Raw genomic sequence first — 22,887 nt, 5'->3', positions numbered from 1 at the left:
AATTACTAGTAAAGAATAAATGAAACCGAAAACGAACAGAAATTAAGTAAACAATCATAGCAAAAAACATACAACAAGTAATAATATAAATAAATAAATATATCTTAAAGCGAGGAATGTTTAGATTGAAAATGAAAATCAAGCTTAAAACGAAATAAATATTTTGCTATTAAAGTATAAATGAAACTTAAAACGAACAGAAATTAAATAAACAAACAAAGCGAACAAACATACAATATTTATTAATATAAATGAATAAATACATCTTAAAACGAGTGAAAAATAAATTGAATATGCAAATCAAGTTTGAATCGAATAAAAATAATTACAAATAAGAGTTTGGGTATCGCATCACTGCAGAGCCTTAAAACCTATTGCGTCATTGGCGCTTTACTGAAAACGAATTATATTACAAATGTTTTCTTTTGTACTGAATATTGAAAATAAATATTAAAATTAAAGTAAATTTTGAACGGATGAGCTTTCAGCAATTAATATCATTATACTGTATACATCAAATATTCAGTTTAATCTATTAGTTCTTTCAAAGATTGGTCAAGACAAATATAGTTTCATTACAAACAAAATTTGGATACTGCCCCCTTCTTTAACTGTAAAAACCTAAAGCCTTCTGCGTCATTGGCGCTTCACTGAAAATGAATTACTCGTATATTACAAATTTTTCTTTTCCAGTTCTTACAGCATTAAAAATGAAAATAAAAATTACAGTAAAAAAAATATCTTGAACTGATAGATCTTTCAACAATTAATATCATTATATATCTAATATTCAATTTGATTTTGTTTATACTTTCCAAAACTGTTCAATACTCATAATTTTCAGTAAGACGCCAATAACGCAGTAAGTTTTAGGCTTCTGCAGTGAGGCGATACCCAAACTCTTGTTTGTAGTTATTTTTATTCGATTCAAACTTGATTTGCATATTCAATTTAAGTTTCACTAGTTTTAAGATTTATTTATTTATTGAAATTAATGTATGTTGTATGTTTGTTCGCATTGGTTTGTTTATTTAATTTCTGTTCGTTTTAAGTTTCATTTCTACTTTAATAGCAAAATATTTTTTTTCGTTTTAAGCTTGATTTCATATTCAATCTAAGCATTACTCGCTTTAAGATCTATTTATTCATTTATATTATTACTTGTTGTATGTTTTTTGCTATGGTTGTTTATTTAATTTCTGTTCGTTTTGGGTTTCATTTATTCTTTAATAGTAATTTCTGGTCGTTTTGAGTTTTAATTTAAACAGCTATTTGTATCTCCTGAGCTTTATTTATAAAATGGCCTTTACTTTTCTTTGAAAAACTTATTTTTCGGAAAGTTTTTTTTAATTTATTTTTGTTCGTTTTTGTTTGTAAGAATTTTCAAGTTTGTATGGCATTGGGGGTGTGGGTTTGCTTACTGTCCGATTATTCTTGCCTGTAAAAAACGGATCTAGAACTTTCAATTTAAATCGAATGAGTATTTTTTTAAAGTCTATACGATTACCTCTTTCACAAAAACCTTATATATGAACAATAGACAGCTTGTATAACTTGTTGAAAGCGATTGAAAATAATGAATGTATTGAAAAAATAGTTCGAATAAGGGGGTTTAGACCATTTCACTTGCTGCTACAAAGGGATCACGACTGTTTGGAATTGACTTAGATAGGATTTTGTGTGCCAAAGCAATTTTGCATCTAGCACAGAGTATGTATTTTAACCTTATAATTGGATAATTATAATAGATATACTATGTGCTCTTCCCATACAAAACTTTACCTTATTAAAGTCTTTGGGGTGGGGGTGGCGTACTTGGCATAAAAAGAAAACTATGCGTAGACAGTAGGAGAGGGGGGGAGGTGAGGTTGGAGACTCTACCAATACGGGGCGGAACTTCACTTATCTCCTACGTTCCCGATATAGGAGATTAGACAGACTCATTTGGCTGTAGAATGTTGAACCGTTTGATTTGTGGAAGACGTTAAAACACTCAACAATAATTTATATTTTCAGTTATTGCAGGATTGATTTCATAGATTGAGGAATGGTGAGACTCCTTGGCCATCATTTGGATGAGCCTCAACTCATAATATGCAATTTTGATTAATTGTCCCGTGTTATGGGCATAAATTATTCTGTATATGTTATTTTGAGTTATGCTTTTTTCTCATTGCGTTCATTTTTAAGCCTTGAGATAAAAACTAAAACCTTAGCGTAAACAGTGGTGGTTAGGTCTCCTCCCTCACATGCACAATTGAGCAGCCACAGAGAAAGTAATACAAAAGAAAATAATATGTATTTTGAAAATGACTTTTTTTGCAAGACACGAATAAAATCGTCTAAAGCAACCTGAAGTGCTATTTCTGACATTTCCTTTGATTCTTTATTCCCTTTACTTTCAGATGTAAAATTTAGAATATTATCGAAAGGTTTTAGTCGTCCCCTCCCTGAATAATTCACATTTGGAAAACCCACCCCTGGCAAATTCCCCCCCCCATCAAAGAACATTTTTTTTTCCTGCTGATAGTTCCCCCGCGTTAAATTCCACCCAGCAGGAATTTATTTATTAATTTACATTAATAATAATAATAATAATAATAATAATTTATTTATTACCCACTATAAAAAAGAAGTGGAGTACATCAAGAACAAAAAAAACAAACAAAAAACAAAAATCAACTACGCTGAACAAAATGGATGTCTCAAAATTTTGATTGGATGTGTTTGGGGGAATGATGGGCGTGAGAGGGAGGGGGGCTAGTTGCCCTCCAATCACTTTCGACTATTAAAAAGGTTACTAGCCCTTTGAATTTCTAATCGAATGAGCCGTTTTTGAAGTTTCTACGACAACGCCTTTTATAAAAACCATATATGCCCCCAGGGCATAATTTAAAACCCTTGTCCTGAGGGTTGTGGGGGACTGTCCTCCTCAAAATATATTTTCTATCTGGAAATCAACTACGCTGAACAAAATGAATATCTCAAAATTTTGATTGGATGTGTTTGGGGGACTGATAGGCGTGGAAAGGGGGGGGGGGCTAGTTGCCCTCCATTCAATTTCGACTATTAAAAAGGGCACTATCCCTTTGAATTTCCAATCGAATGAGCCTTTTTAGAAGTTTCTACGACAATGCCTTCAATAAAAACCTTATATGCCCCCAGGGCATAACTTAAAACCCTTGCCCTGAGGGTGGTAGGGGAATGTCCTCCTCAAAAACATATTTTCTATATCAAAATCAACTACGCTGAACAAAATGGCTATCTTAAAATTTTGATTGGATGTGTTTGGGGAAATGATGGGCGTTGGGGGGGGTAGTTGCCCTCCAAACATTTTAGACTACTAAAAAGGGCACTAGAACTCTCGATTTCCAATCGAAAAAGCCCCCTTTGAAGTTTCTACGACGAGCCCTTCTATATGAAGTGCCTCTGGGGAAAAAAATAATAAATAAATAAATAGTAAAACATTGGAGCCGTATGGCCTTTACTATAGGCAACGCTGTAGCGTTGCCTCTGATAAAATGCAAAATACACCATTTTATGTTTTCGCGCCTTGATATTACCTGATACTCCTTGTCAGTATTTGGTACTTCGGTGCCGGTTTCTTAACAAGCATAGATGAACTGGAAATCTGGTGAAAACATTCAAATACAATTAACACCTTTAAATATCTTAGACCCGGTCAAATTTGTAGTGAAAAGTTTCCCTAGAGGTTATGCAAATGTTCCCAGGATATTAAGTTTCATTTTCCTACTCTAAAACAAAACACACTACAAGCATCCTTTCTTAGTTTTCTTTCTAAAAACCCATTCATTAAAAGGCTTTTGGATTGGAAATATCCACGCAAGAGGCTTTCGTGGTATATATCCGATAAAACAAAGAGAGTTCTAGGAATTGGAAAACTCGAGATTATAGGATAGAGAAAAATCAATAATATATCTATACCGTTGAACCAGTTTTTCTAAGCTTGATTAATTTCATTATTTCAACGAATGCTGTTTCTTATATATATCTGCATGTTCTTCATTAGCATATGTGATAATAAGAGAGAGAAGTATAAAGAGAGTAAGTAGAAGGGGGATAAATAGAGGAAAAGAAAGAGAAAGAGGGGAAAGGAAAGGAAGAAACAAAGACGGTGAAAAAGTGAAGAGGGCTGGAGCAAGAAATAGAGAGAAAGAAAAATGAATATAGGGAGAAATATAGAAAGAGGGGGGAATAAAGAGAAAGAAGAGAAAGTAAAGAGCATGAGAGATGGAGGATGAGGGATAAAGTGATACAATGGGAGGCAGGGGAACGAGAGTAGAAGAGAGAGGGGGAGGTGTATTGAGTAATAGAGGGAGTAAGAGGAAGTGAGGGGAAGACGTTTCAAACATGTTTTGGTAATGAGTTTTAAGCAAGGAGCGACCTGGCCCAATGGTGACCGAAACTCTAAAAAACAGGGTTCACAACAATAGATACATAAAAAGAATTGGCTTTTATGTTGATTCCCAATATATAAGATTCATTAAGTTAAATTTTACCCGCAAAAAGCTACGAGCCTGGGAAAATTTATTTGATTTTCGAAAAAGGGAGGGGGGAATCCTCCGAAGTCAAGGAATCTTATTGAAAATTGCACCATCAGATTCAGCGTATCATTATTTGCCCGGAGAGAGATCACAGATGTGTTTTTGTTTCTCTTTGTTCTTCCCAGGGGGGGGGGACCGCATCCCACCAATGGTCCTACAAGATTGTGAGAGGGATCATTTGAACGGAATTTTAAAGTTCTTGCCGTTTGTAAGTGACCCAAAAAATTGGAGGGCAACTTGTCCCCCTCCCCGCCCTTTTTCCCAAAGTCGTTTGATCAAAATTTTGGGATGACCGTTTTGTATAGCTGAAAGATCCAATAACTATGACACGTGGATGACACGACCCCCACAGCCCCCAGAGGAAGGGTGGCTAGTAATGGAATTTCACCATTGTTTAAATATAATACTTTTTATTAGAAAGTACACATACATTTTTCAGGGTATTTACAACCTGTGTTACCAGGTAATAGAGGCATTTGAAAATATTTTCGGAATTAAAAATGAAAAAGAAGAACCAAGAAATATGCGTTAGAAGACAAGCAGCAGCAAGAATTACAAGCGATAGCGAGAAAGCGAGTATGAAAACGTGTCAAAAATGAAGTGTACTGTTGCGTTAAACGTACACTTTTATATACTAATGAGAGACGAAACCCGCCAGACTGGTTATTTATAAGAGATCGCTATGTAGAAATGGAATGCAAAGAGTAGTTTTCATTGCGTTTACGATATTTAAACTGCTGTTTTTTTAGGTTTAGGGAGGGGGGAAGGTACCTAGGTTAGATTAGGTTAAGTATTTAATATATGGTATGCTTTACCCCTACCCCACTAATGTGAAAATATATAGCCCAAATTTGTTTATAAACTATTATATATTCAATCTATTTTATTTTATTAGCATTAACCAAATTTGACTTTTTAGAAGTGTCCGTGTAATGCACCAGTACCAAATGAAGTGAAGAACAAAGAATTGTGTTGTTAAAAGACAAGTGACAGCGAAAATCAGAACGAGTCAAAAATGAAAGTGACGAACAAAGAATTATCATGTTAGAAGAACAACGCCATCACAGTGTTTGACGCAAGTAAAATGTGGCGCAAAACCCAGCGTAAACCTACAAAGATGCCACAAACAACACAACTCTTAATTAGAAATCATCGGGACCCTTCAACGTTACATGTATTCTCTGCGGAGCCCTCCATTATCTTGAGGAAAGAGTAGCAAACAAAGGTGAGTCATTTGAAGGTTCCTAATTACAACGAGAATCGATGTATACAAACCTGTCGCGTAGCCATGCCAGGGCACCGCCACGAAATCGGTCACATAGCTTTTTTTTAACTGGTACATTGACTTTTCTGCCCACAAAAAAGAACTAAGGAGATCAGAACTTTAACATCACTTTGACATCAAGAAGAGGCTGCGGTTAGAAGTCAAGTCACAAAGAGATTCAACATACACCATTCTGCCACTTAGCCGTGACAGACAAGCAGTAATTAATAATTGTGTATTCATGTATTTACGTATTTTTCTTGAAAATGGCTCCATATTTTTTCGGGAAAATGGGCATCCTTGAATGTTTCTGGCCTACAAAAACAATCTATATAGGTTAGAAGCTTGAGAAAATTCGTTAAAAGCCTTGGTTTTGGAAAAAAAGGTTCATATGGGTGACGTAATATTTATGAATACATTCGAAAAGCATAAATACGTCCTATTGCCTCAGTAGTGGTTGTATCATTTTTAGTGTTTATTTTGTAGGTAAAATTACACAAGAAAAATGAGATTGACAAGAACAATCATATGATTCACGTCATATTTATGAATCTATTTCAAGACAATAAGTTACATCTTCCCCCCCCCCCCAAGGAGTGAGCGTATGGTTTTTATATTTATGACGCATGCAACATTACTAAAGAAACATAGCTAAGAATAAAATACCAAGTGTAATTAGTCTATTTACAAACGGCGTTTTAGGTAATTTCACAATGCATAGAGGACAAATAAACAACCTTGACTATCAAACGTGATAAGATCAACCCGACCAGCTAAGGCAAAGGGTAAGGAAAAATGTATACAAACGAAAATGAAAAACTAAGATATAAAGTTAGAATGCTTGCGTCGGCGACAATTACAAAGAGTCAATAACAAGGAGTAGTGTAGTAAGCTAACCAATTAAGTCAGAAATTGATTTTAATAAAATAAAATATCAAGAAGCAAAATGTAAATTGCGAAGTTTTGAACTACCATTTTTTACTCAGATAAGAGTTAGAAAAATCGGGTATATAGTTTTTTTCTTAAAACTGGCATATTGATGTTTTTGGCCACAAAAACTATCTAAAGAGGTCACAAGTTTAAGAAAGAATTTGCATTTTTTTCAAGGGTGGTTTTATCAAAAATATAGTGACACGATGTAATCAAGAAGAGGCTCACATTGTCTGCGGTTACAAGAAAAGCGATCATGAGAATCAATACATTTGAGATTCAAATCAAAACATTTGTTTGCATATCTTGACCTCTTACAAGCTGGAATTAATCTCAACGATTACTATAGCATAATAATCCAACGACTTGGTAGTTAGAAACGGAGAGAAGGAAATAGAGATAACTTCTTTGGAAAAAAAAGAAACAGATGGAACAAAATAAAAAAAAATGGTTAGCCAGTAAGTTCTAGGAGCATCTGCGACTAAAGAAAACATAATAACATATCATACCATCCGCTATTATCAGTCTCTAATTCAGAAGGTTTAAAAAGATTGAAAAATGATCCAATTTCTGGAGTATATGGAAGATTATGCTGTCTGTGGAAATAATTGGTTTTCTTTTCAGAAGCCCAGCCTTTCTCAGTTATCCTATGCCAGATTCCCTGGTAGTGGATTGTAGTGGTATGCTTTGCAGTACAATGTAATTGCCGTTCGAGATGAACATAAAATAAATCCAAGGGGAATGATTGCTATTTAAGTCATATAGTGTGACGCTGCCCATTGAACCTACCAAAGCGGGATCCTGTGAATGCGTCTTGCCTCGTTGCAAACTTGTTTCAAAGTTTCCTACTGGTTCTGAAAAATTGCGCCCGGAAGTAAAACAAGCTCATCATAATCATTCGGTTACAAGAACTCTGACGGGCAGGTCCAAAAATGAAGCTGCTCCTTTTTGTGGCAAAAGTGTACCGCAAATGCAAATTTTTCAGAAGAATTCAACTTGAAAGGTGTAATGATTTAAGTATTTAATGCGCAGTAACCTAAAAGAGAGTGCTGAAATGGAACAAATGTACGAGTCTGGCGACACTACTTCGTATAATAAAGCATAAAATGTTTCCCCAAAATCAAAGATCGTCACGATTCGTAATATTTTGTCTTCACAGGAGCAGTAAAATTTCAATCTAACAGGTGAGACAAACATAATGATCATGGCTTTCAAAAGTTTTCCATGACTGAAAACTTTGCTGGAATAGTATCGACGGTCCCAAGTTTTTGAAAGTCACCCGCAAAGTTTGACTATACAATCCAGAAACGTTGATAAGAAACACCGATATTCATAAAGAAAGAAAAACGAGCAAAAATAAGCTTTTTAAAGACCAAATGAAAATACTGACAAAACACAACAAAGCGAATATTTCGAGGGGAAAAACGCCTCTCTTCTTCAGCGCAAAACGAAAAAATATAATCAATGAGAGTGCCGAAAAAAACCAACAAATTAAAATGCAGAAAGTCAATGTGGATGTGGAAAAACCAAAAAATTATAAGCCAAAAATTATAAGAATCAAAACCAAATACCTAACAACCATAAAAGTGAGTCATTCACCAATATCCGCGATTTGCAAAAAATCGAAAATTTTGAAACACCGTCGAAGGATACTAGCGAATAACTGAGAAATAAAAGAAAAACATTCATTTACTCAAAACAAAACAAACCAGCAATTGAATGAGTTTTTGTGAATGAGTTTTGGAGAGCTATGTCATCTGATTCCTGATTTTAATAATTGCATTCCTTGCAGACACTCTTTGAGACTTAAAGGGTTGTTGACTTGTCTGATTAAATGACTGGGAAAATGGTACAAGGTTTATATTTGGGACTACTAAAGTATCGGCTTCTCTTTTGAGAAGAATACGACTCATTTATTCTTAAATCACCTGAGTCCCTGTTTAAAGCTAGACCTAAATGTTGGTAATTATATATTTCAACAGCTGCTCTGTCGTGCTGGACAATACCTTTGTCATGTGAAATTAGGCTAGCTGATTAAATAAAATAGTAAGGTTCGGGTTCTCAAAAATGTGCTCTGCAAAGGCAGAGTTAAAATTTTCTGTTTTTTTTTTGCTTTTTAAGTGTGTTATTAATTGAGGTAGAGTGCTGAGTTAATCTATCCATAAGTCGCTGATCAGTTCTTCCGATATACAAAAGACCACATGAACAAGGAATTCTGTAGACACCAGAGTTTTCACCTATCGGGTTAACGTCTTTAACTTGATAAATTTGGGAACTGATAGTTTTTCTGGATCTATAGTAAGTGTAAATGTTATTTTTTCTTAGATTTTTTTTTAAATGTGGTCTGAAACCCCTTTAACGTACAAGAGACCAAGATTAACTGAATTTTCCCATTGAATTGTGTTTTCTGTGTAACTATCTGATAATCTTTAAACTCGTTTTGCAATTACAGAATTTATTAAACTAATTGGATAACCAACTTTGCAAACTTTGCAAAATTTTGAAAAGTTTTTGTAAACCTGAATCTTGGGTTCGTTTTAAAGATATAATATTTTTTATCTGTGGGAGCATGGTGACGAGTCTCTGGGGTCTTTCCTTGACTTGCTAAACTCCTTGAATCAAAAACTCAGGAATCAGAGGTAGAGAGGCGTCTTCCTTTCTTAGAAGTCCTGCTGCACCGAAATGATACATGTTTCGAGTTTGGTGTATATAGAAAGCCCACACATAGTGACCATTACTAAATTATATCTCTAATCATTCTCCTGCTGTGAAAAGAGGAGTTGTAACTTCTCTAGTTGAGAGAGCATTGCAAGTTTGTTCAACACGCTTCCTGGATTCAGAGCTCGACCACCTTAGAGATATTTTATTTGGGAATGGTTATCCAATTAGTTTAATAATCTGAAATTGCAAAACGCATTAAAATATTATCAGATAGTTACACAGATAATCCAAATCAAAGGGAAAATTCAGTTTATCTTGGTCTCCCCTGCGTTAAAGGGTTCTCAGACCATATTTCAAAAAAATCTAAGAAAAAATAACACTTAGCCTACACTTACTATTTGGTTTTTGTTAATTAAGTTTTACCAGGTGCAACATTTTATGGATTCAGTTTTTACCAGTTGCAACATTTTATGGATATTTCTTACTCTAATTACTTTTATTTTCATGATGAATAACCTTCTTGACATTGAAACCCATCACCATAACATAGAATATGTTTTTCATAAAAACCATGCCTGGCAACGAACTGTAAGAAAGCAGTGATTCATGCTAATAGTGACTGAAACTGTGAAAAAGCATTTTTAGCAGCCAAATACAAACCAAACATTTCAGTTTCTATTTTAATTTTAAATATGCAAAGTTCATAAGGTCTAAGGTTTCTCATCAAGATTTACAAGGCTTAGAAATGATTTTCAAAAAGAAAAAGAAGAAATAAACACCCCCCCCCAAAAAAAGAGTAATCTGAATGAAAATTACATCACCAAATTCAGCATATCAGAGAACCGTACTGTATATGTTTCAAACCTGTATATGTATATGTACAGTATATGTACGTACGTATATGTATATGTACGTATATGTACAGTATATGTATATGTATATGTACGTACTTTATATGTGTATGTCTAAAAATGCGATTTTTTTTCCCTAGAAGGTTGATCATGGATGCCTGTTCATCGATTAAACACGTGTTTGTTTATTAATTTATTTCAGCTCTCTTTCCTCCCGGAAGGAGAGCTTAAAATATTTCGGTTAATCAGCGCAGACCAAAATTTAAAATCATGTAACTTTTTGTGTCTCTTTTTCTCTCTTGCTTTTGCTTAATTTTATAGTAGAAACCAAAAGTTTGTTCCCTGAAATATATTAAAGAGTGTCATTAAAATTCAGAACAAACAGAAATTGTTCTGTATGTCAGCAGGGTTACCTTCACTTTGGCTCCCAGCTCTTTACACGGAAGCTTGCCGTTGTGTCTCCAATGCTTTAAGAACCACTTCTCAAACACAAGGGTAATTATAGTGGGATAAAAAGTATTTACGTAATGCGTTATGAATGAAATGCTTATTGATTGCTTTGCTTTTTTTTAATATCCCGCCACCCTCCCGTCAATGACAACAACACAAAAAAAGTAAAAAAGGAAACTCAAAGACTACCTACACATTTTTTGTTAATTAGCAGCTGAGAGAGCACACTTCTAGTCATCATATAATATTGAAAATACCATATACGTAATAAGTCACAATATACTATGTGTATCTGCTTTCAATGAAAATTTTCAGTTAAAATACTTTAAGGGCAGTCAGTAAATAAAATACTTATAAATACCCGTTAACTAAATTTTTTGCACTCGCAAATACTTTCGATAAAGCGCTATTAAACTTCAGCGTAAATACTAGGGCGTTAATGAGGGGTGATCCCCCTCATATACGGAATAATCTCTATTCGTTTAAGTTTAGAAGTCACTCTTTACTTTCATTTAGAAAAAATTATTATATATCACAATAGGAAAATTAATTCTTACTTCCATCATGTAGAGGATCAATACTATGAATCATGAGTTGAAGCAATCCAGCTCGGAATTTCGATCCTTTATGACCTGTAATGCTGCCACGAGGTTCGTTGATTCCATTAGGATTACCATTGAAGCTGCTCGTAATTGACCCTTGGCAATTAGGTCCTTTAGTGGTCTGAAGGAGAGAAAACGAGAAATAATTATAGTGGTTCAATATTTGAAATAATTCTACTAAGCTAAATTTGTTATTGAAATTGAATAAAACTTATAAAAAAAAACAAATGAAAATGAAATCAAAATAATATATAAGTGAGTAGATCATTTCCCATACATTATATTAACCCAGGATAACCATACATTCTTTTAAAACCTAAATTAAGGTATTTTAAGTTACAGAATCGTACTTAGAATTTGACAAGCCCCTCAAAGATCGGGCAGTTTTAGACAGTTTTAAACTTTAATAGTACTCTTTACCTTCATCTGAAACAACTTTTCTTGTACTTGAATCCCCTATACGTTTAATATTGATAAAAGGGGGTTAGGTTCACTCCCCATCAATGGGTAGACTGGATTTATTCCGAACAAAGGCTAATCTTGGAAGTCATTTCCTCCCTGGTTGCCATATACAGAAAATTCTAAGAAAGATAACGAAGTAGTGTCATTTAGTCACCTACTACACAAGCTAATTTGATAAGTTGCTGATTGTACCGTTTCTAGAAAAACTACATAAAGAATATTTTGAAGGTAATTCTCCTGATTTTTTTTGTCCTTTCATTAGTTCTGTAGCTAACCACCTGAAGTTCCAATAAATTTCGCACCTGGTAAATTCAAGGCAGCAATTTTTACTCTATTTCTATTTTTGCAGAACAGTGTCTTCTATGTCGAAATCCTCAGGACATGTGCTCAACGGATTGCGTCATGACTGGGTTATTTTGGACTTCTGTCAAGGGGTAACTTCAGATACTTCATTGAGGTGTCTGGAATAACCCCACTGGGTTTGAAGACACATATTTTCACTTTTAAATAGAAACTCGTGGCCGTTTTTTCATTCCACCTTTCAGGACATTATAAACGCAAGAAACCCAAGGCCAACCAAATCAGTGATCCATAACATCCTTTCTGTGTAAAAATCTACGAAAGGATTTGATGTTAAAAAGTCAACCATAAATGACTCCACCGTTCAGTTATGGTTTTCAGAGCTTTCAGTTTTTCAGGTTTTCAGTTGTGGTTTTCAGTTGTGGTTTCCGCCCCTTTGTATTTGGAAAAAATAGATTTCATTTGAGCCAAGTGTTTAGTCCTGAATTGTAAAGATTGCTAGTAGAATATTACAAAATTCATTCGGGTTTAAACCATGAATTTACGCCTCTAAAAGCTCACAAGTTCGCCAATGGTTTTGGTTGCCAATAATGTTGTTGTTCCAAGAGGTTGAAATGAACCTCGTCAAGAAACCAAAACTAACTGCTTTCCATCAACAGAACGTTGTGAAGACTAGAGGTTTAGTCAAGCTCGGTCCCGTAGCTTTAAGAAGCCGGTCGCTAACAGGTTTTTCAATAAAGTGCAGATCACCGATTTGATGTCAATCTTATGCAAATATATGGAACACCCATGAAACATCCTCTCCAATGGTTTATGCTTCCCCAAAGGCTCATGCCCCAATAGGGTAGTAACAAGTGTCACAAACTACGTTGCAAAAGAGGCAAACCGTGACTATGGTGGGTTTTCGAATGTGGCAGGAAAACCGATGCCTCTAGTTCTTGTGTTCCCTAGAGTACAATGCGTGCCGTGTATAAAGCGAGATGCTTCTTCCGCCAAACTTGAGTTACCCCACTTAAATATCAGGATGAACGTTGACGTGCTTTTACAATAAATGGAGGACTTTCAGAGGTAATACTCCAGCGGTGCCTGTAGTGAAGAGCCATAAGGCTTCAATGTGTTATTTTCTAAAAAAAAAGATAAGGATAGCACAATTTTTATTCCTAGACAACAACAGCAGCTAACTAGATGTGCCCTTTGTCCACACGTGTAAGAGGTCTTGCATCTCAATATTTACCTTCCCACACTAAAGTTCACATAAGACGCATTCTCTAGACGTTTGTGTGTTCGGCCCTAATAAGTGGGATCTAAAACGAAAAGGAAGGAATTGCTAGGTCATAATCTGGCGTCTATCTTTACGGAGTGATAAAACTGTTTCTTGAGTCATATTTGCAGAAATAGCCCCTTAGCAATTTTGATTAATCGAACAAGTAAACGTGTCCATTACAGCCGTGATATTTTCCCTCAAGTTGCTTTCTTTCTTTCTTCGGTTACTGACAGACCGCTCTTACTGGGAGGATCAGTTAAAGAATAAACTTTCGAAATTTCAAGCTTTAGACACCTAAGCCTCCTTGCTGGAAGTCCTGCTCTGAGTCAACCAGAACAGCATTCCCGAGGGTTGACGGAAATACAACTGCAGGATGCAGGTCATGGATACTGCTTGAAAGTTAAAAATTTAAATGGTGATGTGTACTTCAGAAAAAAAAAGAACTCGAGGAAAATCACATAAAAAGATGGACAAACGTGGTTACCAAGTCAGAAAAATAGCTAGGCAACCATAAAGAAAAGTTCAGGCTTCTGGTCAAAACCAACCAAGTGAATCATACCATGAAGATAGAGAATGTAACTTCACGCTGGAGGCGTGAAGTTACTGTAAGGCACCTGAAGGTTTAAAAGACATAGACTAGACTGTCCTACTATTGGTTATTTATTTCTAATAGTTTTTCTCTATTGGTAAAACAAAAAGAGAGAAAAGTCCCAAAATGAAGAATAAAACAATGGGTTTACGGCCAGTAGAAGGGAAAGAAAAGACGAACTAAACGTCATTTGTTTCGTAGGCATAAAACTAGGCAATATATATATATATATATATATATATATATATATATATATATATATATATATATATATATATATATATATATATATATTCTAACTTAGATTTTATTTTTATATTCTAACTTTAGATTTTATAGATTATCTTTTATTGTTTGATGGTATGTCTTTTTTTCGCTTCTATCCCCTGTTTTGTTCTTTACTTTGAAGTTTTCCCTCTTTGTTTTGTCATGGCTGGCCGGCTCGACCTTAAATCTTTATTCTCTTGGTTCTGAGCCACAAAAAGATATTTTTCTTTCCTGCTAAGGCGTTATAAAATGCCAAAGACGAAGTTGAACTGACTTTCCCCAGAAAACACACGAACAATTTCTAGTTTCCAGAAGTGAAACAAATAGCTTACTCTGCAAACCTGATATGGTTACTAGACTCAATCCCTCGAAAGGTAATGGTACAATCAAAATATCAAAAAGCTTCTATGTATTTGAATGCGATCTTTCGTCCTGCAATATTTGTTAGAACTTTGCCGGTCATGTTTGATTTTTATATTTTAATCGTTTACCAGCTGTCCTTACTGCTTGTTTTTATTTGCATATTCTATTTGACGCTCATCTGGGTCTGTATTGGAACAAATGAAAGCCATTTTAATGTGTCGATTGTCACCCCAGGGAACATCCAAAGTCCCCCAGACGGGTGGGCCGATTCAAAAAGTAAGTAAAAATAAGCTTAAACTAGGAGGAATAAGCGTATATTGCTAGAGACTTCAATCACAACTTAATCTATGGGCCTTGTTGTAAGACTACATTTAGTTGTTTAATAGCTTTTATTTCTAAAACTGGTCCAATACATACTACATCCAAACCAAGAGATCGGTTTACTCACAAATTATATCTTTTATACAGTACTTTCACTATGGCCGAATTTGCCCAAATAGCATTTGGGTGCTTCGAAATCTCACCAAAAACACGGAGTACAAAATGTTCATCTTTGACACAGTTACTTTTTAGGGAGAATTGGGTCGATAAAATCTCGAAAAGCTTGGGAATAGTGGAAGCACAGCTTCTATACACAGCTCATCATAAAAAGATGTAACAAAGAAAAGAAGCATATACCGGTTAAATGTCATTTGTGCTTTATGAAATTAAATATTACAAAATTAATTAAATTCATTAATTAAAAAAATTCATTAAAATATTACAAAATTAAGGGCAACACAATTTGGTCTTAGAGCCTTTATAGTATCAAAGCCTTATATCATTTTTTTTTCCAATACATACTCGAGCATCTTTTCTAATATAATGGCTTATAATTCATTTTAAAAACAGCTATTGATATTTCAAGTTCAGTTTCGGTAGCTCAATATATCTATTTAATGTCACATGCATAAGTTTGATCTTCGAAAAGGATCACTTTCCTAAACTGATAGTCTTCTTTTAAAAAATAAAAATATGGAGGATCAACACCATAGTGACGTTAAGGTCGGATAAAATATAGCTAATTGATTCCACTAGAACTTTATTTAATGGTCAGTTTTTTATACGTTTGAAAGGAATGAATTAAAGTTCTACACCACTTCCTTACTATTCTATACTATAAGTTTCTATGCTATATAACACTGAAAAGAAAACCGAGACTGAAGGATGTCGAACTTAAATAGTAGAACTGAAAAGGTTGTCAGAAATATATTTTTTTTAAAATGTGTTTCCCAATGGATTTAGAGTGCGGTTTGCAAGTTAATTAGACTTAAGTAAACTTGTTCATAAAATTACAAATTCTTGTCCCAGAATGTTTATTTAATTGTTAATTTTCATTACATTTGAAAACAAAAGATTTAATGGGACAAGTAAATAAGGAAAATACAACAAAATTTATTATTACAGAAATATTTACATCAATAAAATTTTTCCTGGTACAATATTTTCGATACAGTTTTCCAATTGACACTGCAGAATATAATATTTATTATCTGTAAAATTATGATTTTTAAACAGTCAAATGAGATATCGTGTTTACCAAACCCTTTTAGTCTATAGCCCCTTGGTCAGTTCTGGCCGCCCAGTTATCCTTTCTTTCTCTTTTTCCCACGTCTGCATTATTGCTTTCTAAGGATGGCTATCCACCATTAGGATCTCTATATTTGACCTCAGGAAAGCAGTTTTGCGGAAGTGGAGAAAAGAAAAAGTGGATTGCCAAGACGCACCCTTTTTAGGGGATAGTATTCCTCAAAATTAATTAGCCAAGTTATAGATCATATAATTAAGTAAAGATCATATAATTTACATAGGATTTAATCTTCCATAAAGCAGCATTATTTTTGTTGTTTTGTGAAACACAAAATAAAAATCAGGTTTAGTTTTACTTAAAAGGAGCTTTTTTGGGAAGGTCTATCTCTTTGAGTGGCTTTGATATATATATATATATATATATATATATATATATATATATATATATATATATATATATATATATATATATATATATATATATATATATATATATATATATATATATATATATATGTATATATATATATATTTATTTATTTATTTATATATATGTATATATATGTATATATATCAAAGTCCCATATATAACAAAGTCCCATCACTCAACACATAATGTTACTGCATATTTTCAAATTTCAATCGTCAGTAGTCTATTTTTGTTTTTCTGAGAAATTATGATGTCGTGAGGTGCACGTTGTGGCTTGGGGTACTACGACAATTTATGGTTCAAAACATTACCAGCTAGTTTCCTCAGGAGTCTGCATATCCCACAACTTTTCAATTTGAATTTGTTGATTGGAAAATATCCTCATTTTATTTTATTTCGATGATAAGCAATTGGCTGCCATAACTCTTACCTCTCTTGGGTGTAGCCTCCACTGGAAAATATCAGCAATAATAGGAGGAAAATATCATCAAGTCACTAAAGGTGTACGGAAATTGGATTTTACATACGAGAGGACTCTTATTCAATAACACTTTTGTAGCAGAGCCGTGCCAAGTTTTTGTTGTTTTTTTTTTTAAGTGGGGAATAGGGCATGAAAATCCCTTGGTAGCAGGCCTTTTATTTTTAAGCTAAAGATCCAAACCTCTGCTCTGCTGAAGATCCAAATCCACTGGAAAGTAAAATTTGCACTTTACTGAAAAAATAATGTTTATACTTTTATAAGATTAATAAATCAAATAATATTAACATTTTGATTACTAAATATCAGTATATGTATATTAAAGAGACAATGCATATTCATTTGTATTTTTTTCAGTAAAGTGCAAATTATGTTCTGGCCTTGGGAAGGTATAGGTGTTTTGCGCCCTACCCATATTAATTTCTGCTCGTTTTGGGTTTGACTCGGTCATTTATTATAATTTCTGTTTGTTTTGGATTTAATTTATTTATCTTTGCTGATTTGTGGTAGTTTCATCCTTGGTAGATTATTTGATTATATTTTTGCTCATTTTTGATTTAATGGAGTTCTTTACTTATTTTTGAAAAACTTATTTTGTGGAAAAAGTTTTTTTAATTAATTTTTGTTCTTTTTTTATTGAAATAGTCTTTTCAGGGAAAAAGAAAACAATACTTTAAATCTTTACTTTTTTTTAAGACTGTATAGTTTGACCTGCTATTTATATGCTGGAGAAAATTTTTCAGCAATTTTTAACAACATACACCCTTTTAAAAATCTGGGCACAAATAGTAGTGTTTAATTTAGTCTCGTACCTCCTCTATTTGACCTGAAACAGAAAACTTGATACCATTCGCAAAATAAATCTTTTTTATTTTCTTTGATAGTTTGGATACACTTATGCTATTTTGATTTGGTTATATTTTAAGAGCAGAAGCAAACCCGAAAGTTTGAACATAATACCCTCAGTCGTTTTTGGGATACTGCAGAGAAGCCTTACTGAGAACTATCATTAACACAATACATATTGATTTAATCTTAAGGTAGTATTTAGTTTTTAAACATAATGGGCAAATGGGAGAATGGGCGTGGGAGGGGGACTAGTTGCCCTCCAATCACTTTTGACTATTAAAAAGGGCATTAGCCCTTTCTATTTTCAATCGAATGAGCCCTACGACAACTCATTCGATACGAAGTGCCCTGGTCTACACAAAAAAACAAAAAAACAATATTATACATTGTACCCACATCGATCTTTACTCTAATTAAATAAAAAAACGAAGTTTTTTTAACTGAAAGTAAGGAACGACGTTAAAACTTAAAACAAACAGAAAATATTCCGTATATGTCCCCTCCTCAATGCCTCGCTCTTTACGCTAAATAATTTCATTGTTTAAAAAAAATAGAGTTGTGAGAAAGTCAAACTTTAGCGTAAAGAGCGAGGCGTTGAGGAGGGGACAGCACCTTTCATATACGGATTAATTTCTGTTCGTTTTAAGTTTTAATGTCGTTCCTTAGGCCTAATTTCAGTTAAAAAAAACTTGTTTTTTTTTTATTTAATTTTTGAACGTTTTTGAATTAATGCAGGTTTTGATTTTGGTTCACCGTACATGAATAATTGAAACAGAATTTGAATATTAATTTTACTTTTATTTGGTTAAATGGCTTTCTCGAAACTTGTTTAATTTTATTTACGAACGTTTTTATTAGTAATAAATATACATAATTTACGAATTAACTTACGTAACGAACTTCTATATTCATAGATTTTTATACGTATATTAGAGGGTTCGCCCCCTTGTCAATACCTTGCTCTTTAAGATAAAGTTCGAATTTTGTTCCAATTCTTTAAAAATGACCTCTTAATCACAAATGCCGTTAATTAGAATAAATAGCTCTTATGAAAGTACTAAATTAATCTTTGGCTGAGAGAGCGAGGTATTGACTAGGGGGTGAACTCAATCATATACGTATTGTTTTGTGTCGTTTTAAGTTTTGATGTTGCTCCTTACTTTCAGTTGAAAAACTAGTTTTTTTTATATACAATTTCTGATCTTTTTTAAATAATACTGGGAAATCCGGCACCCCCTTCATAGCAATGTGCCTTCCCCCATAAAAACTTCCTTCATGGAAAGATCCTCCAAATTAACCCCCGACCCCCCCCCCCACTACCAGAAGAAATCCCCCCTGAAAACGTCTGTATATTTTCCAATAACCAATAATATATGTTAACATTGGGTAAAGTTCACAGCTTTTAGCCCTCCCCCCGGGGACTTCGGGGGATTAAATCATCCTAAAAGACATAGTTATCATATTTTCGACCATGCTGAACAAAATGGCTATCTCAAAATTTTGACCGGGTGACTTTGGGAAAAAAATGAGCGTGGGAGTGGGCCTAGTTGCCCTCCATTTTTTGTCACTTAAAAAAGGCACTAGAACTTTTAATATCCGTTCGAATGAGTCCTCCTACGATATTCTAGGACCACTGGGTCGATGCAATCACCCCTGGGGAAAAAAATAAATAAACACTCATCCGGGATCTTTCTTCCGGCAAAAAATGCAAAGTTCCAAATTTTTGTAGATAGGAGCTTGAAGCCTCTACAGTAGGATTCTCTGATAGGCTAAATATGATGGTGTGATTTTCATTTAGGTTCTATCGCTTGTGAGGGGTCTGTCCCCCTTTTTTCGAAAATCAGCCAAATGTTCTCAGGCGCATAACTTTTGATAGGTAGGACTAAACTTGATGAAATATATATATTTGAAATCAGCATTAAAATCTGATTCTTCTGATGTATCTATTGGTATCAAAATTCCGTTTTCTATAGTTTCGGTTACCATTGAGCCGGGTCGCTCCTTACTTACAGTTCGTTACCACGAACTGTTTGAAAATGTCAAGCCTTCCAATCACTTTCGTAAAAAGGGCACTAGCCCTTTCAATTTCAAATTGAATGAGCCCTTTTTGAGTTTCTACAACAATGATTTCTATAAACACCTTATATGCCTCCAGGTCATAAATTACAACCCTTGCCCTGAAGACTGTGAGGGGGTTGTCATCCTCAAAGACCTAATTTCCAGAAATTTCAACTACGCTACACGAAATAGCTATCTCAACATTTTTATTGGATGTGTTTGGGGAAATGGTGGGTGTGAGAGGGGCGAAGTTGCTCTCCAATCACTTTCAACTATTAAAAATGCACTAGCCCTTTCAATTTCCAATCGAATGAGCTTTTTAGAAGTTTCTACGACAACGCTTTCAATAAAAACCTTATATTCCCCCAGGGCATAACTTAAAACCCTTGCCCTTAGGGATTAGGGGGGGGAGGTTGTCATCCTCAAAGACCTAATTTCCAGAACTTTCAACTACGTTGAATAAAATTACTACCTCAAAATTTTGATTGTGCTTGGAGAAATGGTAGGCATGAGAGGGGGGTTAGTTGCCCTCCAATCACTTCCGACTATTAAAAAGGGCACTAGTCCTTTCAATTTCCAATCTAAGGAGCCCTTTTTGAAGTTTCTACGACAACGCTTTCTATAAAAAACCTTATATGCCCCAGTGCATAACTTACGACCCTTGCCCCGAGGGTTGTGAGGGGGTTGTCTTCCTCAAAGAAATTATTTCCGGACCTTGCAACTACGTTGAGAAAAATGATTATCTCAAAATTTGGATTGGATGTGTTTGGGGAAATGGCGGGAGTGAGAGGGGGGTTACTTGCCCTCCAATCACTTTCGACTATTAAAAAGGGAACTAACCATTTCAATTTCCAATCGAATGATTCCTTTTTAAATTTTCTACCACACCACTTTATATAAAATAAGACCTTATAAGTTCCAAGAGCATAACTTACAACTCTTGCCCTGAGGGCTGTGGAGGGAGTTTCATCCTCTAAAATATAATCTCCGGAGTTTTTAACTACGTTGAACAAAATGGCTATCTCAAAAGTTTGATTGGATATTTTTTGGGAAATGGTGGGTGTGAGAGGCGTGTTAGTTATCCTCCAATTACTTCCGACTATTAAAAAAGGCGCACGCCTTTCCAATTTCAAATCAAATGAGGCCTTTGTGAAGTTTGTACAACTTCACTATATATAAAAACCTTATATGCCCCCAGGCCATTGCTTACAACCCTTGCCTAGAGGGCTCTGAGGGGGTTATCATTCTTAAAGACCTAATTTCTAAAACTTTTAACTACGTTGAACAACATGGCTATCTAAAAATTTTGATTGGATGTGTTTGGGAAAAAGAAAGGCGTGAGAGGGGGGTTAGTTGCCCTCAAATAACTTTTGACTATTAAAGACGGCACTATCCCTTTGAATTTCCAATCGAATGAACCTTTTTTCAAGTTTCTACGACAAAGCTTTCAATAGAAACCTTATATACCCCCAGGGCGTAACTTACAACCCTTATCCTGAGGTCTGTGGGGGGAGTGTCATCCTCAAAGATATAACAAAATGGACAAAATGGCTATATCAAAATTTTGATTGGATTTGTTTGGATAAATGGTGGGTATGGAAGGAGTGTTAGTTGACTTCCAATCATTTTCGACTATTAAATAGGGCACTAGCCATTTCAATTTCCAATTAAATACGCCTTTTTTAAATTTCTACGACAACACTTTCTATAAAGACCTTATATGCCCCAGGGCATTACTTACAACCCTTGCCCTGAGGGCTGTGGGGGGTTGTTATCCTCAAAGACCTGATTTGAAGAACTTACAACTACGTTGAACAAAATGGCTATCTCAAAATTATGAATGGATGTGTTTGTGGAAAATGTGGGTGTGAAAGGGGGATTAGTTGCCCTCCAACCACTTTCGACTATTAAAAAGGGCACTAGCCCTTTGAATTTCCAATCGAGTGAGCCTTTTTGAAGTTTCTACGACAACGGTTTTTACAAAAACCTTATATGCCCCCAGGGTATAACTTTTCCTGAGGGCTATGGGGGAGTATCCTCCTCAAAAACATAATTTCTACCTGGAAATCAACTATGCTGAACAAAATGGCTATCTCAAAGTTTTGATTGGATGTGTTTGGGAAAGTGGTGGGCGTAGAAGTGGTGTTAGTTGCATTCCAATCATTTTCGACTATTAAAAAGGGGATAAGCCACTCCAATTTCCAATCGAATAATTCCTTTTCGAAGTATCTAGGAGAACTCCTTCGATACGAAGTGCCCTAGTCTAAAGGGAAAAAAAAAATAATACATTATGCCAGCATCGTTCTTTACTTAGGCAGCGCGATTGCGCTGCCTATGATTGATGTATACAACGAACAAGTATTGTGAAGTATCATGGTAGATGAATGCCAAAGTTTCCAAGTTCAAATTGGATTTATAAGTACAAAAATACCTAAAATTGTTGGAATTGAAAAATTCTTTTCCCAAAAAAGTTATTAGAATTTTGTATTTTTCTCTTATTTTTCTATGTTTGTTATATTGTGAAATATTGTGGTAGTGGACGTTCACTATCCTTTTATACCCACTCCCTGTGCTACATGAAAAGACTGTAGAAGTTTTGACGAGTGATTTATCTTAAAATTCACTGAGATCTATGTATCACTAATTAAAAATTCTATTTCTTTTTCGTTTGGCTAAGTTTTACGTAAATTGGCTTATGCATTTTTTTTTTAATTTACTACTTGTATTTTTTCGGACTTCTATAAGGAAAGGGAATATAGTTATGAAACTAGAAGTTCTGAACTGGTTAAAACACCAGTTCCAATTACTACCAGACCTAAGTTCTCCATTAGGTTTGTAACAGACTTCTAGCAAAATTAAGAGGCACTAAACCTCTTGCGGAATTCCGTGCTTCTTTACGATTGATCTGTTTTAACCAATATTCAAGAGATGGGTT

General features: G+C 34.4%; 1 protein-coding gene across 3 annotated transcripts in view; it reads right to left on the bottom strand.

Moving 5' to 3' along the window:
- The window catches only part of Nckx30C (solute carrier family 24 member Nckx30C), a 182,628-nt gene that overhangs the window by 123,943 nt on the left and 35,798 nt on the right, over positions 1-22,887 (bottom strand). For all 3 annotated transcript variants that reach the window (XM_089106384.1, XM_089106385.1, XM_089106386.1), the window contains exon 2: positions 11,279-11,444. In XM_089106384.1, the coding sequence (XP_088962510.1) occupies positions 11,279-11,444 (166 nt within the window). The remainder of the gene's footprint in view (positions 1-11,278; positions 11,445-22,887) is intronic.

The sequence above is a fragment of the Artemia sp. Qi Xiang Cuo genome, chromosome 20 (assembly GCF_049724085.1).
Source record: "Artemia sp. Qi Xiang Cuo chromosome 20, ASM4972408v1, whole genome shotgun sequence".
In the NCBI taxonomy this organism is placed as follows: domain Eukaryota; kingdom Metazoa; phylum Arthropoda; class Branchiopoda; order Anostraca; family Artemiidae; genus Artemia; species Artemia sp. Qi Xiang Cuo.
Note: the sequence above shows the minus strand (reverse complement) of the source record. Positions and strands in the feature narration are given on the sequence as shown.